Source organism: Anguilla anguilla, chromosome 9 (assembly GCF_013347855.1).
Source record: "Anguilla anguilla isolate fAngAng1 chromosome 9, fAngAng1.pri, whole genome shotgun sequence".
Classification (NCBI taxonomy): Eukaryota; Metazoa; Chordata; class Actinopteri; order Anguilliformes; family Anguillidae; genus Anguilla; species Anguilla anguilla.
Genome location: NC_049209.1, coordinates 2,549,323 through 2,576,783, shown reverse-complemented (window position 1 = coordinate 2,576,783; position 27,461 = coordinate 2,549,323). Strand labels below are relative to the sequence as shown.

At 47.4% G+C, this 27,461-nt stretch overlaps 1 protein-coding gene across 16 annotated transcripts in view; it reads left to right on the top strand.

Annotated features, from left to right (window-relative positions):
• The window catches only part of tcf7 (transcription factor 7), a 52,798-nt gene that overhangs the window by 14,731 nt on the left and 10,606 nt on the right, over window positions 1-27,461 (top strand). For 10 of the 16 annotated variants that reach the window (XM_035434527.1, XM_035434528.1, XM_035434530.1 and 7 more), the window contains 4 exons: window positions 19,688-19,814; window positions 24,327-24,414; window positions 26,287-26,373; window positions 27,333-27,452. In XM_035434527.1, coding sequence (XP_035290418.1) covers window positions 19,688-19,814; window positions 24,327-24,414; window positions 26,287-26,373; window positions 27,333-27,452 — 422 coding nt within the window. The remainder of the gene's footprint in view (window positions 1-19,687; window positions 19,815-24,326; window positions 24,415-26,286; window positions 26,374-27,332; window positions 27,453-27,461) is intronic. The other 6 variants (XM_035434529.1, XM_035434531.1, XM_035434533.1 and 3 more) reach the window with 1 other exon arrangement.

The following is a 27,461-nucleotide window of genomic DNA, read 5'->3' as shown; positions in this document are numbered from 1 at the left end:
TAAATGTTATGGAATGCGGTTTCCAGTGAGGTTTTGTTCCCCTATGATCGTCCGGAGCCAACTGGAAGCCATTTCAGTGCTAAAAATAGAGCTTCACTTATGGGATTGAGAACAAGGTCTTTGTAGATATCAAACGATCAAGGGGAGGAAAGCTGGGCACAGAAAGAAAACTTCAAAAATGACATTAGGGTTGTAAACCGTTCGCATGAAAGTCGTGCGCGTTCTACCATTTCATCTGAATCAGATGGGACGGTCGGTTTTGAATGGCTGAGTTAGAACAAAGGGTTTTGGCAAAGTGTGGGGAGGGGGGGGGGGGGGGGGGGGGGGGCGGCGGAGGATGGCGACCGTACACCCACGCCCACCCCCTTCACCCCCCCCCCCCCGTTTTATGTCGGGGCTTGTTTGGTGTTGTTCTTGTGACTCGTTGCTCTTTAGTCAGGCGAGTGCGATGGCGTGTGCTGCTGTGCTAGTCACGTTTCCAAGAAGCATCGCTTTAAAAGCCAGTTGGGTCCACAGACTTAAGGCCTTGTCCTCAAATTGGTTTCAGCCACTCCTGGTATGTTATTATATGTAGTACTTTAGTACTTCATGCTGGTCGTTACCATAATAACCCACTGCAGCCTTTTGAAGTGAAACGGATTCCTCCACTAATCTTTGCACATATGTAGAAAATGGCCAAGCACAACACTGACGTTCTTCAGGTTGTTGAACGGGGTTTTTTAACACTGAGCAGAAGAACACATTTACACGCTTTTCTAGGTCCCTTACGTCTTCCATCTAAATGCGCTTTTCTATCTTATGTTAACACAAGAAGGCAAAGCAGATTGCTCTGCAACCAGAAGCTGGACTCTGTAGCATTCTCTAGTATTTCTGTTAAGGTGAATGGCTTGTATGTGTTTGGTGAATTATCACTGCTGTAAGGTGTGCATTAATGGACACATACATACACATGCACACACAGATTCAACCACACACGTACTCACATACTGATGCACACACACTCACACACACAAACGCTCACACACATACACACACTCTCTCATACACACACACACTGATGTGCATGCACGCACACACACATATTAAGGCTGCCAGTTTTTCGTTCGATCATCGAAACTTAAATTAAAAGATTTTGAGTATGCAATTAAGGGTTTGAATCCTGTTGCCGGGGAGAAATAAGGAGCCCAGTTGTGTTCTGCTGCCACAGTAGCGCTCAGTATCAGAGACACCGATTAACAACATTAGCCATGTTATTGTTTTGTCTGGGGGGAATACCGCTAGGTAGCCTAAATAAAGTTCACCTGTGGCTCATGCTATCCGCGTAGCCTGCAGGCTGTACACACCAAGGGGAGGAGCCTAGAAACACTGCACCTCAGGAGTGCCACTTGGAAATATTACAGGTTCTATGCCATGGGTGACAAAATAATAATAACCACGGAGAAAGTCACCTGCTAGGTATGCAAGTGGCTACTCCCCTTATGACCCTCCTAAGGCGGATAGAGTTTTCCCCTCCAAAGGAGATTGGCCAGTTCAGTTTAAGTAAACCTCGCCAGTGTTGTGAATTAATGATGGACTCGTGCAGTTTTTTTTCTTTCGTTTGAAAAAAAATTAATCCATGCGCGCGCAAACAAACATAAATGCACACAACACACACACAGACACACACATATGCATGTGTGCCCATGTGCACACGCACAGGCATACACACAAACACACACACACACACAAGCACACATAAACAAACAGACAGGCATTTCGGAGGCTCGCAGATCTCTTGCTGTAGACAACAGGAGGGAGAGAGCCCAGCGACTCGTACCTCTGTCACGCCTTATCTGATTTGTGGAGAGTGAAGTAAACAAACTGAGCGGCTCGCGGTGCTAGCGGAAGAGAGCCTGCAGTAAACAATCAAGCCAGTAACCGCGCGCGCACCTGGTAACCACCACCAACTTCAAACAGCCAGAAGCACCCTGCGCTGCACCCTTTGGCTTAACCATTCCGGTGCTGTTCAGCCAGGACGCCTTCACGACCCCGCTTGCACCGTTTCAACACCCTTCAGAAACACCTTAACCGCACACCTTACGCGCTGCACAATCTTTAAAAAAAAAAAAAAAAAAAAAAAAAAAAAACTACAACTACATAACACTACTTTTATCTTAGGAACAGATCATCACATTTCACAACCCTCCAAACAACCAAACAAAAAAAAAAAAAAAAAAAAAAAAAAAACGCCTTAACAGCAAATCTTAACCATCAAACAATCATTGAAACCGCCAAAAAAAAAAAAAAAAAAACTTTCCCATCCTGACACTTACATGGCCCTCTAAACAGCCACCAGCTTCCCAACAGATCTTAACCTTTCTCCAGCCGTATATCCTGCTAGAAAACACCAGCCGAGGTGTTCACTGTTCTATTGATTTTAAACAATGTCAGAGTGGACAGCTCTTCTAAGTATCTCTCACAGATGTCAGATGTCACAGACTTTCCTTCTGAAACCAATGTGTGAAGAAAGGACACAACCTGGTCTCCATGAAAAGTAAAACTGCAATCGAGATTAGATCTTGTCCCTTGTCATTAATCGATTAAACAGTCCCATTTCAGGGGATGCACGTCATGGTATGTTCACTAAGGCTGCTAAAACCAGGACTAGGAAGTATCTAGTGAGGACAGCAAGTGACGCGGTGGATCAGCGGCGGCGTCCCGTTGTGAATGTAATATGCACCAGTTGTTGTCGTCGCTCCCCATACTGTTTTGTTTTTGTTATGTTATGTTTCGTTGGCTGACGAAACGGATGAGGATTCTGTGTATTTTGGTCTGTTTTTGGTTATTCTTTTTAGTGTATCCTCCACTGACCATCGCTGTTGCATGCATTCAAAAAACTAACTAACGCTTACATTACAGTGTGAAATATCCACATTATATAATACCACTAAACTATTTAAAGACTCTCAATCCAAAAATAACGTGTATAACCGAAATATTTTGAGCAGTAATGCTTACATAGCAATGATGAAATTTTATCTGTGTTCAGACAGAGACAGTAAATCAACAAGTTCAATCCGCTTCTGTTTTGCTCCAGAAAACGATGTCAGATGGGTCTATCAGCAAATATACGGCTTAGCTATGCCCAGAAGTCCTCGATAATAATAGTATTTTCCAAGAAATTACGAAAAATCGTTAACAACTTTTCGTTAGGTGCAGAGTCTTAATGCGTAAGTGAATGTGATGATAAGAAAATTTTCGGTTACGCTGACCTATAAAACGCTATTCCAAAAGCAAAATTAGACATGTTATTCATCGTTAGAAAGCTTATACTCTCACCTACTGAATAAATGAATTGTCAATCAAGCCAGACAGTACTAAAAACGGCAACAACGCCGTAAATGATATGTGTGGTATTATGCACAGCTATTTTGAATGTACCCAGGCATCAAACATGCGCGAAATATATTTCATAAACGGATTGTCCAAGACAATATATGACTACTCGGTCTCAAAAGGGACATCTCTACGCTTAAAACCAATGGTAAGGTTATGTAGCCTATTTATTCAATATTTAGTCCCAGATAGACTGTAGAATGACATGGCAGCCTATCATTTTTTAAAACTTTGTCCCGTTTATTTCGTTTTTCAGTTAGCAGCGTTTTCACTGCTGTATATCTTATGGCTATTGTCGGGTTTATCTTGTTGCTATAACGGAATACGATTTTTGATTGGCATTTTTATTTATATTGGCTTCTCCACTGACCTAGCTTATGGAAGAGGACGTGAAGAGACCGTATGCGGAGTCACAAACCTGACGTCATGTGAAACCAATCAGTGAATACGTCATTAAGCCTGCCCACCCGAACGGTTCTGCTGCACTGAGCATGGTTGTCTAACCGTGCTGAAAATATCATGCTGGGCATGGTTTGTAATCGTTCCGCGCCAAACCGTTTCCAGGTGAAAACACCATTGGAACCGTTCCTCTCCGTGCTCAGAACCGTTCGGCCCTGCAGTGGAAAAAAGGGCTAATGTAGTCTTGCCTATAATCTTTGTAATGTAGTCTTGCCTATAATCTTTGTAATGCAGAGTCTTGGAGCATCACAGAGATCCTGAGAGAATCAAAAGCATGGTGTGAGTACATCTTTCTCCGATCAGCATTGTCAACGCATTCGTGGTCATCGCTGTTGGATGTCAGATATCCCAGTTTTGTTTTTTTTTTTTTGCATGAAAGGGAGATTCGCTTCCAAAGCAGCAAAGCTGATCAAAACCGTCCAGTCAAAATTGCCACATTTCAAAACCGGTTTAGGCCTTCTGGGTTTGAAAAGGCTTTTGTTTTCCCGTGGCCCTCTCTCTATAAGCTGTGCAGCATTTGGTCTGGTTAGAGGGTGCTGCTGCTCAGGGTGTTTGTTTGTGACCACAGAGAGCACAGTGACGAAGCGTGGCGGTGAAGCTTTTCTCCTCTACCTGTGTCACTAAACGCTCCAGTGTCATTTTGGTGGAAACTCTTGCCTTTGATACCCTCTACCTCTACCTGCCAGAGGGGACCTGGCAGACGTTATGTATTAACGTCGTTGCTTTTAAAATAAAATGGAGCTTGGAGCAGGGGAAGATGGGTAGATAAGCAGGGTGTGTGTGTGTAGGGGGGGGTGTGTTTCAGTGTTTGGCGGGGTGGGGGTGGGGGTGGGGGGGTTTGGGGCGTCTCTGCAGCTCGCAGTAGACTGTTTGCTCTCTGAGTACAGTTGTGAGGTTAAACCCCCTGCGGTTTACCGTGGAAAAACGAAGAGCCAGCCAACACCTGAGCTGCAGAGGTCTCTGAACACAGCAGAGGTGCAGCAGCAACAGCGGCGGCCGCCACCATCGCCACAGCCGCATGGAAACTCTCCAGCTCTCGAGTTAAAAGCAACTTCCCTCTTTTTTCACACACAACAATAACAGCAGCCCCAACTGACCTGCATTCAATGCACAGGGGCCAGCGTGTACAGTACTTTCGGAGGGAACGGTGTGAAATCTTTATCTTTTTTTTTTCTTTTTAATTTTTTTACTTGTCTTCTGAATGCATATGGATTGCAGTCTTCTGTCAGCAGTTTGGCTTTGGGTTAAAAAAAAAAAAAAAACGCTGGAGAGAAAACTACGGTAATAAAGAATTGAGTCCGTGCTTCTCGGGGAAGACGAGAGTAAAAAGGCGCCATAAACGCTACGACATGTGGCCTTCATCAGTGCCATACCGCCATTTTGCTCTTTGTATCTCCAACCTCATCTTAACCGACAATCTTCAAGTGCAAATCGTTGAATGTAGCCCTCCCCCTCCCGCCTCACATTTCTGTTGGTAGGACTAGTGCTATTTTGGCGGGACGGCAGCCCGTGCGCCATGTTTAGGTGTCCATGGCCAGGCCTGCTCCAGCGAGGGGTTGCCCACGGCAACACGAAAGGCCGCGTAAAAGGAGTAGCTCCGTGGTAGAACGGGGTTTTTCTTTCTTTTTTTTTTTTTTTTTTCCCCCCACCTGGCGTAGGAATTGGAAGAGGGGCTTATCAGCGGCATCTGAAGTAGCGCTGTGGTCGCGGGGTCCGGGGGCCTGCTCTTCGTTAGCGTCTGGGCTCCAGGGAGCAGGTCTCTGGCAGGCGGGGAGGCCGGGGAAACTGTCATAACGGATCCAGCAGGAACCCCCCAGTCCTCCAGGACTGCAGCTGAGGGCCCGCAGGAGGTGGAGCTCGCACCAGCGCCCGCATATTTACATTACAAATAACCCAAAACAACTCCCCACACCGCAAGACAAATACGGGCCTATTGTTTTTCGGGGGTTGGGGGGTGGCGTGAGCGGCAGGGTCACATCCAGCTGCAATCTGGTGTCGTGGCGGAGCCCCGGTCTGTCTCACGGGGCTATTTTAGGTGGAGGGGGGAGATTTTTATATTCTTTTCCCCCTGGCACTTTTTATGTTTGAGGTGGAAATTCTATGGTAAAAAGGGCTTGAAGATCTTGTTTGTACAGATGATCGATTGCTCAACGCCTCCCTATGTCTGAGAACTTGGCGTCATCTCCAAACCACTGACAGCCTCTCTCTCTCTCTCTCTCTCTCTGAGACATTAAGGGAAGGAAGCGCTCTTTTCTCCGAACGGGGGAAGTTCTCGTGGCACTTGTCGCGGCTCTCGTAGCCTGGTCTCCTCATGGCCGGGCGTCCGGGTCTCGGAGGGACCTGTGTGGGTCTGTGGTCGGGCCTGCGTCGCTGGCTCGCTCTGCGCTAAGGTGTAGAGAGGCCCCATAGACAATGAGTCCACCCCTCCCACCCCTAAACCCAACCCCCACCCACCCCAACCCCACGAGAGACTGAACCGGGCACGCTCAGAGAAACACAGGATGTGACCTCACCAACTGCAGCCCTGCCTCACCAAACTACCTGCTCTCTCTCTCTCTCTCACACACACACACACACACTTTCGCTTTCTGTCCCTTTCTCTTTTTCCTTCTCTCTCTCTCTCCCCTTCCCTCCCCATCTTTGTGTCGCACATCTTCCTTTATTAGCTGCAACTGTGTCTGAGACCCTTCTGAAAAATCAGAAGAAAATTTTGGTCATTAAGCTGCAGGATGTGCCTCATATCAGTGATCCCAGAGATTGCATTCATTTCTGTTCATTTGTATTATTCAATATAAAGATTGCACTGCTTCTTAGGAATTCACCAGCTCTAAAATGAAGTTTCTTCTGTTGCGGCGTGACTATCTGGCCTGTTGGTTCTGCACGTTGAGTAACGCGCCCTATGCCATGATGGCACAGGTAGTTGGCACCCCGTCTGCTTGGCTCGCTGATGGACTTGTTTGTCTTCAGAGGAGCGCATTGATCACAAAAGCTGAGATGCCAGTACAAGCTCACACCAGGCGGCGAGATCTTACATGGCACTGTCTGCTCAACAACTCAAAAAAAGAGAGTGAGACACAGAGAGGGAGAGGGAAAGGGAAAGAGAGAGAGAGAGGGAGAGCTGTGCTTTATAGTGCTTTGAGTTCCAGGAGATGAAAGGGGGGAAAACTGGACATCAAATCAATACTCCCGTCAATAGAAACATCTACGGGAGATTAAAGAGCGGAGAATCGGGGAGCCCTTCATTAGCAGCCAGCGCGGCGAGCAAACGGACGGCTTTAATTGATGTGAAGAGGACGACGGGCATAATGGCCGGCCGGAGGTGCGTGGGCGAAGGTGTCATAATGGCGCTCCAAATCCCGCCGCGCTATTCAGCCCCGTGCCCTTGGCGTGGGCGGGGCCAGCGCATCGATCGCGAACGCTCGGGTCGGGGCAGTCGGGGGACGCTCCGGAAACTACACTGCAACCAACTTCCCCGTGCCAAAAATCACCCCCCCCCCCCTCCTTGTGGTGAGAGTGCCCAACCAGGACACAAACCGTAGTTTTGATGCATGCTGTGTGGGTTTGACTGCCACACTGTAGTTTTGATGCACACTGTGTGGATTTGGCTGCCACACTGTAGTTTTGATGCACACTGTGTGGATTTGGCTGCCACACACTGTAGTTTTGATGCACACTGTGTGGATTTGGCTGCCGCACTGTAGTTTTGATGCACACTGTGTGGATTTGGCTGCCACACACTGTAGTTTTGATGCACACTGTGGATTTTGCATATGGAGGCCAAGGTGATAATGGATCACACCGTCTGGTTCAGTTGACCACTGGGATTAAAAAGGTCTTCTCTTTCTGTTTTGATATGGGCTTCATCCGTGACTTGTGGAGGTGCTTGTTGTAGATCCTTTTAACTGTATACAGTTAATATACTGTATTCTCATATGTCTGAGGAAGAAACACTGCTGATTGGCTCTTTCAGATATATTTATTTATTTACATTGCACTCAACTACTTGGGAAATGTATTCTAAAGGATAGTAAAAAATTTTTTTGCGGTCCTATTGGTCAAGAACTGATATAATGGACAAATTTGTAATTGGCAGTAACATCTTGTAGTGGCACCACTCAGCAGAGCAGAAATGATGCTCTTTGCTGTATTCATCTGGACTGAGAAAAAGAAACTTCTTAAGTCAGGAAAGAAAAATGTTCACAGGCTTCTGGTTCCTGCAGCAAGGACTTGATTTCCAGTCCTTAACTCCAAATATAATTTTCTCACAGTCTGAACGTGGAGCTGGTCCAGCAACTTTTCCAGTGGGCGGATACTCGTCTTCTTTTGATTCAAGCTAAAAGTTTAGTTTTCTGTGGCGTAAGGATGAGGGCACTTTCTCAGCTGGGATTCGTTTGATGGCCTTTCACCTGTCTTGTGTCGCACCTGGTTGCAGAACGAGGTGTGAGAACTTTGTTTGATTTCACATTGGCTTGAGCTGTCCTGCCTCAGGGATGCAGAATGTAGTCTCCGCAGAATCCTAACACAAAATCCAGTTTAAAAAAAAAAGAAGTTAATTCAAATTTGGCCAAGTGTTTATTTAGCAACATGAGCAGGTACGAAACTGTGACCTCATTTACATTTTTTATTTTTTTTATTTTTTTTGCTTCCCATGTTTTCTGCAGGAGGAGGAAAAGGGTCTAAAGCTTCATTCTGACTTTGCTTTGTTTGCTTGTTCTAACTGGAGCTAGTATGACATCACACCTTAGGGAGTCTCACCTGTTTCTCAAGAGGAAAGAGAGACTATGCTATGTAACTAGGAGTGAGCATCAGTAAATATATTTCTGACGCGGGTATCTTACCCTGGACAAACATGGCTTCTTTCGCTCGACTCTCTAAGGCTCCGGGTAAATAACCTTTGACCTCAATGGCCCAGGTACATCTGGTAAAGCTGACCTGTGAAGAGAAATCTGGCGGGTGGAGATGTGGCTTTAAATACTGTGGTGTGAAGGCAGATCAGATTTTTCTGCTGCAGGACATTGTGGGGGCTGGCTTCACGCCCAGTTAAAGTTTTTACATTTACATGTGTGAGGTCACATCCTGTCGGGTGCCTTCCGTCGATGGTGCACGTTGTGAAGGTGACAGAGACCTGACACACGGGGCTGCTGTTTTTCAGAGGTTGGCGCGAGCAACAGGGTTCCTCACACCTACCGTAATCTGGGGTTGTGGCGGGCCCTGGTCTGCTTTGGGGGGGCTATTTTAGGTAAAAAAGGAGCGGTTAATGCTGGAGCTCACAGGTTCCCATTGGCCACTGGCTGTCACCGCCAGGATCATGTCCAGGAAGTGATCCTTTCAGCTGTGATGTCATTTCCCGTGCCCCTCCTTCCACAGAAATAAGCAGATTTTTCACTGGGTTTATTATTATCATTTTTTTTAAGTGCCAGTATGAGCAGTGTTGCATATGTCTCTGCTACAGCTTGATGTGGTTTTGGACGTTCCGTCTGTCCTTCGAGGGGAGTGATCAATCACTCGTGTTAGTGGTCAGCTTGTGTGTCCTCACTAAAATCTTCCGTACTACCGTGTGCTGCCATGGAAACACAATATGCCTATCAGAGCCGCCATAAACGGATTGTCACTGGTGAAGTTGGGTTTGGGAGGTGGCTAAGTTTTGCAAGACCCCATCTAACGCTTGAGCTTCCTTCTGCCGCGGTTGAGATATTTTTGAACGTGTGTTGCAGTAAGTGTTTGCGAAGGCGGTAAGCATAGATATTAAAGGGACCCCAGCGCAGGCGAGAGCTGCGGCCAAGAAATTAAAAAATCCCGAACATGGCGGCGAATGGCGCGTCAGAACCGCTCCGCGAACGCATCGCTCACTTCAGAGCTTCAGCTGCTTTCCTTTAGAGGAACGAGTGACTGAGCGAATGAGAACAGCATGGAGCGCTCGGCTTCGCTGGCGTACGGTTCACAAACACACCCGGCATTTCAAAATATTCTCCTCGAACGGAGAAACCCACAGCGCAAACCTCCTCGAGGCGGCTTCTCTCTCCATTTGATTCCAATGATATCGGTTCCCCACATCTTAGCTTTTGGTGCTGTGATATTTGAGCCGGGCGGGGTGGTGGTGTGGGGGTGGGGGTGGGGGTTTGGGGGGGTAAATTGGAATGGCTGGTGGCTTTTAAAGCCTTCCGTGAGGTCTGTTTCTGGGATACTCGTTTGTGATGTCACGCTTATTCGACAGCGAATGATTCCCCCTTATGGCAGACCCCTCCCTCTCTCATGACATTCCTGCAGCTCCACAAAGGCGTCTCCCCTCACAATGAGCCTAAACTCCTAACCCCAAACCCTGCCTGCATCCGTGTGTTAGCGAGTACAGGGCAGAGCTGTTCACTTCTGCATGCTTCTTAACTGCGCGAGTAAGTCGCCTGCTGCAGTTAATACACACCCAACGCCAACTGCTGGCTTTGAATTTGTTCCATCTGAGTTATTTCAAACTTTTCTCATTTTAGTGTTGGATCCTATTAAATAATTTACTGTTTTTGTGTAGTTTCATTTGGTTGCGTCTTAAAAGTACTGCAGATGGCTCGGATGATTTCCACTGCGATTTCTGTTACAAACGTGACCCAGCGGCCAATCCGCTGGCTAGAAAATGTCCGCTGTGCTACTTTGAGGGATTTAAGTGAGCTTAGGGTAGGCCTCATTTGACTTCATTTTATGGCTGGTAGCTTTATTGTTTTTTCTTGTTTGAAAGACTTTGTCGTTCACTGTGTACTCGTCAGGCCAGGGGGTGGGGGTGGGGGTGGGGTGGGGGGGCTCGGATGTACCAACCGCTCGCGTGCGTTTGGCGGTGTCCCGCCACAGAACGGTTTGCGGCGCTGCACAAACGTGTTGGGCGTTGCCATAGATACGTTTCCCCTCTTGGTGCGGATTCCAGAGCAGGCCCCACACCCCGGCGACCCCGCGCGGCGGCAGTTACCATGGGAACAGCGCGGCCGGCCCCTGTTTGGCGGGGGCCCAAGAGGAGAGGGGAGAGGGGAGTGGGCGGGGGGCACAGCAGGTGGGCAGAACCCAGCTGTAGGGGGCATCTCTGCTGCGATCGCCCCAGCCAGAGGGGTGAAGCGAATTAATCAAAGGGAATAAATTATTACATGAAAGTAGCGTGGTTTTCCCTCTGCGTGCACATGCATGCGTGAAGACTGCGTGATGTTCATACTTCACTTTCATCACACAGGCCTATTCTCTCCTCAATAAATATTTATATTACATACACACACACACGCGCGCGCCCACACACACGTTTGTGTGTGTTTGTGTTTACATTAATGGAAATTGCTGTCAACAGTGTTGTTTTTATGACTTTATAACAGCGCTGTTGACAGCATGTTCTGACTGATTTAACCGTTACAGGGCCGTAATAAAATCGGGTGGATTCTCGAAGCCCAGACGGCATTTTCCGTGTCTACTCCACAGCATTCGTAGCTTTTTAGGGGGGAGTGCGGACCATCGGTTTCCTCATTTTTCCTCGGGAGCGGGGGGGCACCTGATACCGGAATACCTGACTAGGTAAAGGTGTGGCTGTGGTTGACAGGTGTCTAGCCTGCTGTGAGGTCACTATCACATACACCTACTGCAGCATAGCGGGGGGGGGGGGGGGGGGGGGGGTGGAGGATGGAGGATGGGGGGCACACATTTACAGCATCATTACCATCAGACGAGTGAACGGCAGAAAAATGAAAAAACACAGAGGGCCTGGAAACCTTACAGCCGCTGTTGAAGAGCTTCAGGATTCTCAAAACATCTCAAATTAAGCAGAAAACTGAAGCTCTTCTCAGGTGTCTCGCCAATCAGCCACTTTTCTCAGGTTTCTTTGCTGCTTGAAGAAGATTAATTTTAATTTAAATGCATCGTTCCCCTTGAGCTTTAAGCAGGTGACAAAAAAAGCAGCGATTTCTGCGAGTGCAAGCGTGTGTGCACTGCATTTTAAAAAACGCGCCCCAGACTATGTTTAGCAATAATAGCACGTTCTATGGACTTGGATCAATGCTTGCCTGATATAAAATAATGAAGGGAAGTGTCATGCACTCAACATATTTATGTCTCGTCTCTCTGAGAGAATTGAAATGTAATTTATGAAAAGAATGTTCACAGTTGAAATGTCTGATTGTGGAAATCAAGGGAAGTCTGCTTGGGTAAGAATATTTCACCCTTTCACTTTTTTTTGGAATGTTTTTTCAAAATTCCAGTAGTGATTGTGACATCAGCATTAGAATGTTCAGTTAAGGACATTCTAATCATATATTTGTGATCTCACACCTTAAAGGGTTAAATGCCATTTTATACTCCCATTGCTAACTGAGGACAGGTCAGAATAGCTGTGGTGATATTCGGGGTTAAGTGTGGCTTGATGGGGTTGATGTTCTGGCTGAAGTGTGTTTGAGTTATACGCAGTGGAATACGCAGTCTTGTCTTTCACCACTGAAACCGGATCCAGGCAGAACTGTCTTCCTGTTCGGCCAATGAGAGCAGCTCATGTCCCTATGAGAAGCTGACGTCAGCGAATCGCCACCATAATCTTAGGCAGGATCGTCATGGTCTTCTGCCAGGTGACAGCCAATCAGTCGATTAATTTTTTTAAGTAGTCCGACAGCCTACTGGTAAAAATTGGGAATGAATAGCTGGTTTTGGTGAAATATCTTCCCTTGGCTGATCTTTATTGAGTATTCCTTTTTTTGTTGTTGTTTCTCTGACCATTTTCTCATTAGTCAGCTCAACTACGTGCTCATGAATTGCTAGAATCATAAAAATCATAAAATTGCATTTTGAATTGACATTCCCTGCTGTAGATGGCCCACTGCATGCCCTGCTCCACCTCCCTGCCCCAACCCTCAGTGAAATACTGTCTCCCCTTGTCTTGAGGTGACTAAGACCTGCGGAAGTTTCTGGAAAAAATTGGTGAACAGAGACGGACTAAACATTCACAGTGGGGACTAGACAGAGGGCGGCCTTTTTCTGACGTCTGTAGTAAACAATGATGATATCAAACGTCTGTTTCCCTGTTCCAGAAAATGTTGAGCCTATATTTTAGCAGGTTAACCTCAGGACAAATGAGACACATTCGTCATACTCCTCACAATACAAGAACAGCCATTTCTTCAACACACCTCCGCTCGGCTCGTATAAAAGGTTCTTCTGTACATAGTGTGCTTTCGGAGACTGAATAAGCATCCAGTAAGTAAATAAAGGTTGTTAGAATACACGAGCGGTGTCTAGTAATAATACTTACTGTTTACTAGAGATCTAGTAACGGTGACCCGTCGTTTTTCTGCTTCCTGTATAGTTAGATTGTGTAATCACCAATGTTTTTTTCAAAATTCTAAGTCAGTGTTCTAGAGCTCCATTGCTTACAGTCACCAGTAGAATATTCAGTTAAAAACATCCTAATCACATATTTGTGATCTTAAATGTTAAAGGGTTAGTTTACTGAGTAAAAAAAAAAAGAACTCAGAAAAAGCACAAAACCGAACCAAGTTTTTTTTTTAAATGGTTTTCATGGTTAGTAGCCAGTTGCTCTAGTTCTGTCTGGAGCTAGATCTGGTTTTGGTTCCAGCGAGTAGCTCTAGTTGTACCCAAGTCTGGATCTGGTTTTGGTTCTCGTTCCGAAGGAGTTGAAAAGGAACTAGTCACAGGAGCTATCTTTGTGGCGGTCCATTTTGGTCACACGTTACTAAGGATAAATAAGGAGGTCAGATGTTAAGAATCCCTGTTTTAATCGCTAGGCATGTGGTGGCCCACCAACATGCATTGGTCCAAATCAGTTTTCATTAAAATAAGGTTCTTTTTTTTGAATTACTTGTTGGAATGAACCTCTTTGCAGCAAAGGTCAATGACAGGTTCTTGTAAATGTCAAAACAAGGCCCTTCATCCTACGAAGATGGAGATGGTCTGAAAGACATTTACAGGGAAAGGTCAGTGAATGGCGTAACATTCAAAACATTCATTATATATTGGCAGTGATAACATATGCCCTGCCAATAGACTTGTTGTTCTTGAACATGTCTTGCTTGGTTAGTTTTGTAGGTACTTTGATGTGAAAAGGTACAGGCATGTATGTATTGATGACATTAGTTCATTCACGTCATAACTTTCCCTAGGACTACGGATGAAATTTACCTCATCAAGTACTGGATCCATGATATACTGAGTGCTGGATCCATGATATACTCAGTAATGAAGCCATGATATACTTAGTACTGGAGCCATGATATACTTAGTGATGAAGCCATGATATACTTAGTAATGAAGCCATGGTATACTCAGTACTGGAGTCATGATATACTGAGTAATGGATCCATGATATACTGAGTAATGGATCTATGATATACTGAGTAATGGATCTATGATATACCATTCTGCAGCCATGATATATTCAGTACTGGCCTCAGTCCTGTGCTTCATGCATTTCTACGATAGATGATGCCTAGTTATTCATACACCAGGGTTAGTGAAGATGTGGGAGGTGTGACTGGAGACCACGAGAGGTGAGCTGCCATTGGTCAGCTGAATGCAAAAGATGAGCTGCTATTGGTCAGCTGAATGTGACCTGCATAGCTGAGTTCAAATATTCACTGCTTCCACAGGGAAGTGAGTACTACTCTACTGTTATTCATCAGATCTGTCCTAGGGAAACGTTGTTCACAGGGGTTTTTGTGCGTGTATATGTGTGTGTGCATGCATGTGCGCGCCTGTGTGAGTGTTCATGTATGTATGCGTATGTGTGTGTGTGTGTGTGTGTGCCTGCCTGTATGTGTGCACGTGTGTGCGTGCCTGTTTGTGTGTGTGTATGCCTGTGTGCATGTACATGTGTGTGCCTATGTGTGTTGGTGTGTTTGTGTGTACGTGTGTGTGTGTGTGTGTGGTAAAGCTGCACTTCGCCTTCAGAACCATGTCTCTCTCTCTCTCCAAGTCCTTTGATGTTGCTGCCATTTAATAAAGAGTCTTCCGAGTGGCTGGGAGAGACGACGCTTTGGGTTCACCGCACCCCTTCCCGCCCTGAGACACCCTCGCCCCTCACCCCACCCCCCCATCTCCTGGCACCTCCGACCTGCCGCGCCTCCCTCCCTCCCTCCTCCTTCGCCTTTCATCTGCCGTCCCGTCGCTGGCGGGGGGCCATAATTACCCTCGCCGCCGGCCCCCGGCGTTCTGGAAGTGGCGGGAAAGGTGCTCCAGATAAGCGGCCCGTCACGCGGACGGACGGACGGACGGCCGGCGCTCCTCCACCGTCATCAAAAGACCCTTCCCCAAAACCGCAATTATTTTACTTCATTACAGATAACGCTCTCCGGTCTCCTGGCCTCTTTAGCGCCCCACAGCCTGCTGCTTCGCTGCCTTCGCGGGTTGGAAAAATCCAGCCCCAGAAACGTAGTCCTCGCCCCACCCCTAGCTGTACGATCCATCCAGTTGTGCCCCATTTTACCTTGTCTCAATACGAAAATTAACTGGACACCCGATTGTCTTAGGTGGAGAATCTACTTGAATATCCTTCATAGACTGATTTTTCTACTGTAGTTTTTTTTTTTTTTCCCTTTTGTTTTTTTTTTGTGGCTTTTGATACGAGAAACCAAGAGTTGATTTGCATCAGTTCATTATGAATAACGAAACTCAGAAATGTGGTGCCTATGCTCTTTTAACAAGGTGAGGTATTTTTCATTTTGGCCAAAATGTAGGTTTCTGAAATAATCTGTGAACGGAAACCTAAAGCCATAGAGCAAGAGTTTCAATATGATTAGCCTAATGCCATTTTAAATGTTTACTTGGCGTCGACTGGAAATTTATCTCCGAGTCAAGGGACGATTTAAATTTGAGGGGATCTTTCAGAAATTTTTATGGTGTTTTTTTTCCCCTTCGTTTTCAGCAAGGGGAAGAACAGGGTGCACATTTTGTTCTTGCACGAGGCAAACTCAAGTGTCAGGCATTCCCTGTGGTGATCTGAAAGGCAGGTTCATAAAGGAGGTCAATATGAGCGACTAGAGGCATGACCTTTTTCAAGCAGAAGATGCCAACGTGTCCGTGAAAGATTAGGTGCATTTAAAAGATCATTACGCCTCTATGAACAGTTAGGTGCCTTTCAGTTTTCTCTTTTATGATGTATAATGTTTTTTTTTCTCCATTGTGTGAGTTTATGTTGATGATTATGTTGTTTAATCCATGGAGCCAGTTTTTTTTTTTTGGTTTTGTTTTTGTTTCATTACTGCATTGTTCTGATGGCCACAAAGAATGGGAAGTGTTTTCTTCTGTGGTATTTATGACAGTTGTGGCAGACACGCTTCTCAAAATTATTTGTCAATATTTTCAACTTATATTTTCTGGAGAGTATAAACAAGACCATTCATCACAATTTAAGCACCGTTTGTGGGTGTGTATATCTGTGATTGTCTTGGTGGGGAAGTGCCCTGGTTCAGGCTATTCATTTGTGGCATGGCCGTATATTAATTTTGGGCGCTCTAAAGATGACATTCAACAAGTTATTTCAAACTGTGCTTTCGCCGTAATGTTTTAGAATGGAATTCCCCCAAGGGGGAACTTCAGGTGAAGACGAGAAATAAAATAAAACATTTTGAATAATCTTTATTAAGAAATAGAATTAGAGAAACAATTAATACTTGAATGTTAATTGTGAAAGTAAAGTTAATGCACGTCGAAGAGCTTGTAAACACGTCCAGCTGGCTTCGGCACAGCCACCACCGCAAATGCATTTCCCATTCGGGGGGGGGGGGGGGGGCGGGGCAGGGTTTCGGGCCGTCACCATGGCTAGCGTGATTCACAGTCCAATCTCAGTGACTCCAGGGTTCTGACCTCTGGCAGGGCTTAGGAGCGGGCTGTCCATCACCGCTGTCTGCGGATGAGTGACACGCCGGCCTGTCTCGCTGTGATTAAGACAGGATAAGAGTGGGAGCCTGGGGCTCCGCCCCCCTCTGTCTGCCGGCTGATGGCTCCGCCCACACTCTGTGGCCACACCCACTTTTTGTGCTGTTGGTGTGGGGTAAGGCTGAGATGGGGGGTTCAAAGCATTTTTTTTCTCCTTTTTTATTTTTTTTTTATAAACATGCCTGCATTGTTATGTCTGCTTGCACTTTGATGTTCCCCTAACCTCCAACTAAGCGCAGCTCATTTTCGTAGCCTTGGAGAAGCGGAATCATTTCCAGATTGCGCTCCCCGTTTCGGTCTGTTGCGGTGTTGTGACAGGGGCGTCGCCGGGCGGGGGACGAGGGCGCTGAGTGGGTCTGTCGTTTCGGGACGGCGGGTTGGGGGGCAGAGGGGGGCTGGGGGGGTTCGCCACGTGTGTTCAGGACAGGGGGAACTGACATCGCCGTCCGAACAGGCAGTGGAAATTTGGCACTTTTCGGTTTCACTCAAGCAGGAAGCAGGCCTTATTCTCAGTTACGGTAATCTTCAACACAGTCATTCAGAGCACGCTGAAAATGGCTTTCACCCCATTTTTTTTTCTTCTTACAACCAAAAAGTGCCTGATCAAAGGAAACGTGAAAGCAATCAGGTAATTTTGAAAGTGATTGTGACACACCCCCCACCCCACCCCCCCCACCTTAAGCAGCCAGGAATTGGTAAGCTTAAATTTTTGGTTTGCCCCCCCCTCCTGTTGTCTACCTCACGGAGGAGTGTGGGCAGCATTGAAAGTTCTGTGACTCATGCAGCCTATCCCACAGATTGACAGATGCCAAAACCACACCAGAGAGGGCCAGGCAGCCATGAGGGGGGGGATGTTCTGACTCCACTGGTCTTACAGTACATGATTAGTGACAGTGACGACCCAGCTTCCTCTCCCCACCTCCCGCCCACCTACTCATCGGTCTACAAATGAGTCTGTACCCCACTATCGGGGAAATGCAGGATGCCATTTTGGGGGAATGACCTTTGATCTACCATTCTCTGGGACAGGGTTGCAGGACGGGACCATACGTTGTTCGCTTGTGGACGTTTATGTTGGGAAGGTGTTTTGGATTAAGTAAACAGTGCAAAACAGTTTCTTCTTTTCTTAGTGTGTTTGTGTGTGTGTGTTTGTTTGTTTGTTTGCGTGTGTTTGTGTGTGTGTGGGCATGTGTGCGTGAGTGTGTGTATGTGTGTGTGTGGGTTTGCATATGTGTGAGTGTTTGTGTGTGTGTTTTCCCCCCCAAAGTGAATCTGAAAGGATTTTTTTTTTGTCTTTTGAGTAAAAAAGCATCTTTACCATCAAAACTAAAAGCAGGTTTTGAAGGCTTGTCCCTTCCATTGCTGGCTTTTATGTCGCTATCAAGATCATTATTCTGCTGCTTTAATTTATGACGGAATGAGATAATCAACTAAATATGCCCGATATGACCGTGATGAAATGGGAGATTAAAGACCATATACTCAAAGCTCTCGTACGTTCTAAAGAGGACGCCTAATTTCCGCTACAGAAACTCTACTTGCAATTTGAAAACCAAAGAATACATTAGAAGTAAAGTGATTCATCTGCATACTAAATTAACCACGGGGGTAAGTGGTCAAGGTCTACTCCATTGGCCAGTGCGGTAGGGCCGCCGTTAATTTCCCCTGCTCTTTCAAATAACCGTTAACTCTTTTATCTGACGCTACATTCTTGTTCAAACAGACACGGGGATAAAAGCGAATAACAATATGCTAATACATTTCCTTTTAAATCGAATTAGATTTAAGGCACCGAGGAGAGCGAGTGTTTTCCGTACCTTAAAAGCTCTAATATCTAATTGGAATTTTTCTTTGATCCCCCCCCCCCATACCTATTAAAAATTCTGCCCAAGTTGGAAGAAAGTGCAAGACCTACACACACCTGCTGCCTGTGTGTGTCTTGCAAAATTACACAAACATAATTACCCAAACTTTGGAGTGGGGGGGGGGTGGGGGGGTGGGGTAATTAAAGGGAGGCTGATAATTATACCTTAAGCAAGTGTCCTCTTTCAGCGTATGGAAGTCTGTAAAGAAACATACACTTGCTGAACCACTTCAAGGGCTGTTGATTGCTTTTAGGAAGGGAAAGACGTCAACGAACATTATATAGAATTGTGCGGCTGTAATTTTGGAAGGAAATGGCAAATAAACCTCACCGCTTGAAGCAGAAGTTATCGTCCCGGAGGGTCTCTTTCTTTTAGTTTTTTTTTTTTGTTTTTTTTTCGTTCTTTCCATTGTGGTGAAATGTTCTGCTTCTTGAGGCTCTGCTTTATGTGATTGTATGTAGAAGAAGTGCCATCGCTCTGCTCTAATCCTGTCTGCACCCCACACCAAACTAGTGTTTGGGTTGCGGGGAGGTGGCCTGTCTGCATTGGGGGGGGGCTTCGGCTTTAGTTTTTGTCAAGGTCCAGCGACTACCTAAAAGAATTCATTGTTTCCCTTAGCAACAGGATGCATTATGGAGTCCCTGATCTTGCTTGAAGGTGGCAGAAATGTTCTGGACGGTTGTGTTTGTGCTTGTTAAAAGTTGGAAACGTTACGCGTTAGTTCAAAAAAGGAAAAATCAGCGCAGCTGCCAAACACCAATCAGAGTGCACGACAAGAATGTCGGTGAAAGTGTGTGCGGTCGGAACTACGTCCAGAACCGCCCTAAACAATGACCACCCGGACATGTCACATATCAAACAGGGCGCTGTTACTATGGGAAATAACTGTATTCCACGTACGTTACTGAAACCCATTTGTAAACAGAGACATGAAAGCGAACAGGCTCTCTCGAAGACTCCCTTGATCATCAAAGGCTTATCGATCAAATGCGTTCTCCCCAATTCTGCGGTGGGTAGAGTGTGAGCCCGCCTGCTTCTGCCCGGCCGGGACCGGCTGACCCCCCCCGTCTCTCCCTCTCTCTCTCTCGCAGTCCAACAAAGTGTCGGTCGTCCAGCAGCCCCACGGAATGCACCCGCTGACGTCCCTCTTGCCCTACAGCAACGACCACTTCAACACCAGCTCTCCACATCTACCCACAGACATGAGCCAGAAACCAGGTAAGCCACACACCTACCTGACCCAGCAAACGGGCCCACTCACAGACCCCACTCTTGACCCAGCGAATGAGCTCACGCACAGACCTCACTCCTGACCCAGCAAATGAGCTCACTCACAGACCTCACTCCTGACCCAGCAAATGAGCTCACTCACAGACCTCACTCCTGACCCAGCGAATGACCTCACTCACAGACCCCACTCCTGACCCAGCGAATGACCTCACTCACAGACCCCACTCCTGACCCAGCGAACGAGCTCACTCACAGACCTCACTCCTGACCCAGCGAATGACCTCACTCACAGACCCCACTCCTGACCCAGCAAATGAGCTCTCACAGACCTCACTCCTGACCCAGCGAATGAGCTCACTCACAGACCCCACTCCTGACCCAGCAAATGAGCTCTCACAGACCTCACTCCTGACCCAGCGAATGAGCTCACTTACAGACCTCACTCCTGACCCAGCGAATGAGCTCACTCACACATCCATAACCGTCACACCTTCCACAGACCCCAATCCCCCCTCTTCATTGGCTAGGCTCTTTGGAACACTAGGCCAAGAGCAGTCCATTCATTAGGATCTATTACATGTTTCTTGTCATTATTGAGGTTTGATGTCAGTGTTTCACTGATATACTGTCGTTATTGGGGGGGGGAAGGCAGAGCCTGAGGGGGGGGGGGGCAGAGGCTGATGGGGGGGTGTGTTCCTGGGGGGGGGACAGAGGCTGAGGAGGGGTGTGTTCCTGGGGGGGAGGGGGGGACAGAGGCTGATAGGGGGGTGTGTTCCTGGGGGGGGGAGACAGAGGCTGAGGCTGTGTTCCTGGGGTTTTTCCCGTATGCTGCTTCCCACGCGGCCCCACGTGGGTGTCGCTGTTTACATCTCCTGATGGCGTGCAGGCCGCGGTGGGCCCCTCCTCGGGAGTGGGTCCTCCTCGGGAGTCCTCCTCATTCCCACAAACCCCAGGAGGGGCTGCCCTGCAAGCCAGCCCCCACAGCGAACTGGAAGCAATTAGAGTGACAATCGCACAAGGCCATCTCTGCAACGCATGAGGTTCCGCTTAGTGCGGTCTCTCTCAGACTCACATCCACGCATACACACACACACACACATTCACACACGTGTGCACACGCACATACACACACACTACCCCAAAGGGAGTTGGGCCTGGAAGCGCGCTTAATCGTTTAGGGGGGTAGTTTATTTTACGCTGCACCTAGTTAACATCCGAAGGATTTTTTTTGTAAAATCTTACAGAAGAGCAACAGTTCTGCAAAATGTATTGTTTAATTTACTGAATTTGGTCTTTGCTGAGCAACGTGAAATAATTTTGGATGGACGTGAAAATGAAGTTCAGAGTTTAAAAGAGTGACAACAATGGATGGCGCACTCCTTCACTAACAGTGCAGGACTGCGTCTGAGCGCCGCCAGTGTGCTAGCGGCCGGTAGCCAGTCCCCGCGTGGCGCACGCACGCGGTGTTCTCTTCCTCTGCCGTTGTTGTCATGTGACCCGTGCGTGAGTCACCGGCGAAGGGAGAAACACAGGCCCCTCTCTCTCTGGCTCACCTCCGTGGCTGCTGGAGGAGAGATCCACAGCTGGAATTCCCCCTGCTCAGACACTCCTAGTCTAGACTCTGCCGGTATGACCGTGTTCACATGTGACGCAACCGTGCCTGACTCAAGCATAATGACACACTTCGGTCACGCAGCGCTGCCCGGCCCGGTCTGCCACATTCACAAAGGACTGTGTGTGTGTGTGTGTGTGTGTGTGGATGTTTAAGAGTGTGTGTGTATGTGTGTGTGTGTGTGGGTGGATGTTTAAGATTGTGTGGGTGTGTGTGTGTGGGTGGATGTTTAAGAGTATGTGTGTGTGTGTGTGTGTGAGTGGGTGTCAGTGTGTGCGTGCGTGCGTGGGTGGGTGGGTGGGCGTCGGTGTGTGCGTGCGTGCATGGGTTGGTGTGAAAGTGTGTGTGTAAAATGTGTGTGTGGGTGGGTGGATGTGTAAGTGTGTGTGCGTGCGGGTGTGTGTATGTGTGTGTGGGTGGGTGTCGTTGTGTGTGCGTGCGTGGGCGGGTGGGTGGGAGTCGGTGTGTGTGTGCGTGCGTGGGTGGGTGTCAGTGTGTGTGTAAAATGTGTGTGTGGGTGGGTGGGTGTGTGTGTAAGTGTGTGCATGCAGGTGTGTGCATGTGTGCATGCATACGTGTGCATGTGTCCATATGCACATGCACACGTGCTTGTTCATATGACCTCCCTCTTCCCCTCAAATAATCTACCCGAAATGGTAGGCGGGGGGATCAGCCGGTGTAGTCATCTCTGCGGAGGGTGTGTTCAGCAGACAGGGCCCGTTCTCGAGGGTGAAGTACAGAGCGATGCATGAAACAGAACCAGAAGAGAGCAAGCGGGGACGCTACTGTACACGGGCGGCTCTTATGACTTTACCGTCAGACCCAGCAGCAGCTGTCGGTACAGTAGCGCTGCTGTCCAGTCATACAGAGCCTCTCCCCTTTTCACTTTCTACACGTCTGACGAAAAGAGAAAACGAGGCAGATATCAGAGGCTGTTAATTTCCCTTTCCAGCCCTCCGCGCCTGACGAGGAGCTCGCACGTTCTCATACTGAAAGCTGCCTCGCTATTTCAGTAAATCAATTTATATTTAGAACTGCGTTTTCGCAAGTGCTCAGTTAAGCTTAAAATAGCATAAAGCATCCAATCGTTAAATTTGTTTTGTTATCTTTGTCAAACTGCTTGCTAGGTGATGCACAGCAATGCAGGGCAGGTTGAGGACTGTTCTTGTTCACAAGAATCTGTTTAAAATCTCAGAACACTCATCAGTTGTTTTTAAACACATTTTCATTGTTTAAAGGGGAAAACAAGCTTCTTTAATCAAGGCAAATATTTTATTCTTCTGTGAACTAGGCATTCATATGATTAGAATTTTTACATAAATGTATGTATAATTAAGACGTATTTATATTTTTAATAAATATACAAACTTAGTACGTACTTGAAAAATTCCTTTTTCTCTGCAAGTGTATGAATGTTATTGGGATTGTTTTACAGCTGTTGATTTTTATTTTAAGTCAGTTTGATAGATTCAACTTAACTCCCTGACATAATCCAATCTTGTTAGCTTTTAAAAATGAATTAATTTTTAAAAACCTAAAATAAATATTTTTACTGTTTGACCAAAGAGTGAGAAGGATGTGTTTACAGTAGTTCTTTCTTAGAAGACAATTGCGGTGCCAGGTCCAGAACTGTGGAACGAAGGGAAATGCTTCTTCCAGTATGATGGAAGAAGCTTTTAGGGAGGGGGTGAGGGGAGGGTGTGGGTGTGCAGTGGTGGTGTTTTTTGGGGAAGAGGAGGGGGGGTCGAAACAAGGTGACTCAGTCGCATTCCAGTTAAACAGCCCTGTAGATGGAAGGGTCCAAAAACAAGCCTCCAGCTACGGTAAATTACAGTGATCCACCACATTCTTTCACCAAAATATACCTTACCTGGGCTTGCTGTTAAGTGCTGGGTGCTCACTGCTGACAAATGACTTCCTTTTAAAAACACTGAAAAAAAGGCTTCTTTTTTTCTAGGGAGTCCTTTTATTTGTAGGTGGGCTATGGTTTCATCAGAAAATGTCTTGTTTGCTCTAAATGTTTTTTTTAAAACCTGGCAGTCTGCTGAATTTGCTCGATCAAGCACCAGCCAGTGGGTGAGAGAAAATGTAAGGTTGATTGGTGGAGAACATTCAGGTCACCGATGATTGGTGGAGAACATTCAGGTCACCCTGAATTAAGTCCTGGCTCACTGCTGAGAAACTGTATTTTCTTAACAGTTGTGCTTTGTTTCGGGTCTAATAATGCTCCAAAATTCATAAACCGCCACGTTCGTTTATTTTCATTTCAGTTCTGCTTAATGTTAGCACATGGAAATTTCTACTGGTTCATTCAGGAACCAGCTATTCTGAATTTGTTTGAACATTGTTCAACCTTTAATCGTGTGCAGTTTTTAGCACTCGTCGTTCAGTTTATGCACTTAATTAAAACATCCCAGCTGCTCACAGAGTGTTTTGTTTGGTTTTGCTAAGCTTTGTTGCGTCAGTGGGGAACGTCCTTAATGTATGAATCTAGTATGGAGTCATGGACTGTGAATATCATGGCTCTTTTGTGAATAGGCTTTTAAATGAGAATAGTTTGATTTTGCACTAAGGGGACTGGTCAAGAGTGGCAATATGTGTTTTAAGAGTCAAGTTTTGCAGATGAGAAATGGACGTTCAGCAGTCAGTGATAACAAATTGAACTTGGATCGCGTTATTGTCATACATACACACACAGACGCGTGCGCACGCACGCACACACACACACACAGCTGTGGGTACCTTTCTTGGCCTGTGAATACCTGACCTCTCTCATGAGTAATTGGCCTCAGGATTGCCTCTTTCATAATGGTAGGTTCCCAGCCAGGTAATGACGCCCTTGCCAATCCAGGGGTCCTCTTTTAACCTCTCCGATCCCTCCCCTACAGGCGTTCACAGGCACCAGTCCCAGGACCTCTCCAGCTTCTACCCCCTCCCTCCAGGCGGGGTGGGACAGATCACCCCCTCCGTGGGCTGGTAAGTGACTTGCGCCTTCCTAAATTCAGGGATGCGGCTCGTGACCGTCCCGAAAACAGGTGGCCTGGGTCTCAGCCTACAGTTGGCAGGAAACTAACCGATCTACACTCCGCCTTGTTTTACAAACAGGCTTTTCAGCACTGGGGGGTGGGTGGGGTTCATTCTCACCGTAAGGATGCACAGATAGCGCTAACGGTTCACCCCTAACGAACGGAGGAAACCTGCCCGGAATCTGGCGGTTTGTGTGGTGCTCTGTCGTGCTGGGTGAACAACGTGGTGGCTCGCCCCCTAATGGCCGAGTCTGAGAACGGCGCTTTGGGAGGGGGTCCGAGAGCGAGGTCGGCTCCAAATTGATTTTTCTGTGATGTTGACAGGACAGTACTGCTGTGGTCAAAATTTGTTAGGGGAAAAGTGTGAAAGGCAGGCATGTGCGGGCTTCTTCTCTAGAATAAGACCTTTAAATGCTTACCATCAACCCAGCCCCGATAAAATAAAAAAAAAACATACCTGCCTGCTAGTGGGTGCTTCTCTGACTCGACCCCGTTGTGTTGAAGAATCATCACCCACCAGCACTCACCTTTACAGGAAAAAGAGGCATGATGGCTACTGTCTTGATTTTCGCGGCTTTGTTTGTCATAATCTTCTTGGGTAAGATTGGACACAACACTTTCTGTGGTGACTTTAGCTTTTTAGTTTTTTTGCAGAAGAGAAAGTTGAGATGAGAAGTTTAGCGAGGTGTCCCATTGTTCATGGCGACCTCGCCGCCCAAATCAACTTGTGACCGCTGTCGAGAGAACGTGAACTTTTCGACACCCCCCCCTCCACCCACACACACACTCCCCAACAGCCTGAGGACAAAGACAATCCAGTACACCCATCCGTTTTTCTAAAAACCAACTCTCTGTTCCGCATTGGTGTGAGAAACAGTCTACGTGGAATTGCTGAAGTGCAGTCGGGGCTATAATGTCAAACTTTCAAATAAACCCAGGCTCAAACCCAAGGATGCACTCGCTTGCTGAGTTTAAACGAGTGCAAATGAAAGGGGCTCGTTCCCCATCCCCCAGCCCCTCCAGTCCGCTCCCCTGAGCTGTGGGGGAGGTGTGGAGGGCTGACAGTGTGGAAGTCTGTAAGGGCTGATAAGTGTGGAAGTGTGTAAGGGTGATAGTGTAGAAGGGTAGAAGGCTGATAGTGTGGAAGGGTGATGGTGTGGAAGTGTGTAAAGGTGATGGTATAGAAGTGTTTAAGGGTGATAGTGTGGAAGTGTGGGAGACTGATAGTGTGGACGTATATAAGGGTGATAGTGTGGAAGTATGGGAGACTGATAGTGAGGAAGGCCTTGGGTGCTAATTGGCCTGTTGACTCTGATTAACAGATGAATGGCCTCTCTGTTTGGGTCTGATGTTGACCTTGATCTGTGACCCCAGGGGCACTGTCATCCCTCCACATCAAACACCCCCCTCCCCACATCCCTGCTGTGTGGTTCCTGTTGGCCCTCCTCCGGTTTCCCTGTGTTTACAATGGCACTTCCTGCTTAGGGTTGATCCTAGCAACCCCCTGTTCAGAGACACAGTCCTGTATAGGCCAGTGTCACTCAGTGTCAGACATCCCACAACATAGCTGTCCGGCAGGCGTGTTTTAGAGGCCCGGAATCATCCAGGAGTCAAACGCTAATGAAGCTAGCTGTAATGATCGCTGGGAAGTGCGCCCACTAGAGGCAAATCGGAGTATGATGCCAGACTGGGGCCTCCCTGTGTTACGAGATGTTGCAGCCAGTTGGTGCCTGGCGGGGGTGGGGGTGGGGCTTGTGGGCCGGGCCCGTTTGGGAGGGGCTCAGCTGAACAGTGTCGCCCATATCTCTCACCCCGCCCTCAGGCAGAGTCAGCCAGTCTATCCCATCTCCTCCTGTGGCTACAGACAGTCCTACCCCTCCAGTCTTCCCAGCAACCCTTCCTACTCCAGGTACAGTATGAGCTGAGCCAGGCTGGGGAGCACCCCCCCTCCTCCCTCCCCCGTCCGCTCCTGCTGAAGCTTGCTCTGCCCCCTCCCCCGCCACGCCTTGTCCAGGTGTCCCAGCGTCCGTGTGCGCGTATGTGTCCGCTTTGCGTTTGTGGCAGCAGCAGATTTGATTTTATAATTATTCATTTGTTAGCCCCAACGTTTGGGGTGTGTGGGAACCAGACACCCCCTCAAACCATTCCCAAAGAACATGGCGGAATTTTCCGCCAGGCTGTGCAGCTCGTTGTCGTCGCTCCCATAATTAACCCCCCGGCCCCGTCGACATATTGTGCCTTTGCACCTCGAGTCAGTGCTGGTAAGAACTGAACACGCTTGTGTGCTTACTATCAGCACTCAGTGTCAGCTGTGGGGGGAAGTTTTTCATGTCTGAGTGTCAGCGAATCTGTTTCTCTCGCATGTATTTCTAGTTGCTATCATTCAGGTGTAGGAGTGGTGCAGATATGAACTTATCAGAGCAAATGGATCCTGCTGTATTTTGTGACTAGCAGAGTAAATGAGTCGGCAGGAAATGAAAGGTTGTAAAATGCAACTGCGTTTGTTTGGAAAAGACTATGCGTAAGGTATTTTATTTGCTTGTTTAAATTTATGGATCAGTAAAGATGCCCGACTAGGTGAAGCGAGTCGGTCAATCCTGTGTGTTTGTCTTTGAGCTCACTGTAAAAAGCTTGTTCAGATTTTAATAGGGCAGGCATGAGATGAGCCTGAGATCAGATTGTAAAGAGTGGTCTAGTGATCCTGCGCCTGTCTTCAAACAGCATTTGTCATGCAGTGAAAATATGGCGCCACCTGGTGGTGGCAGAAGAATGTGTTTGTGAATCACAGCTTGAGGCAGGGCACTGCAGTGCCTCCATAGTGAGTGGCTGGTTGCGGAGGGTAATTTGGGGCTCCTCTGTGTCCCCCAGGTTTCCTCCCTCTCTCGTTCTGGGGCACTCTGGCATGCACCCAACAGGGATCCCTCATCCTGCCATAGTGCCACCTACAGGCAAACAGGAGCATGACCAATACGACAGGAACATGTATGCGTGAGTATC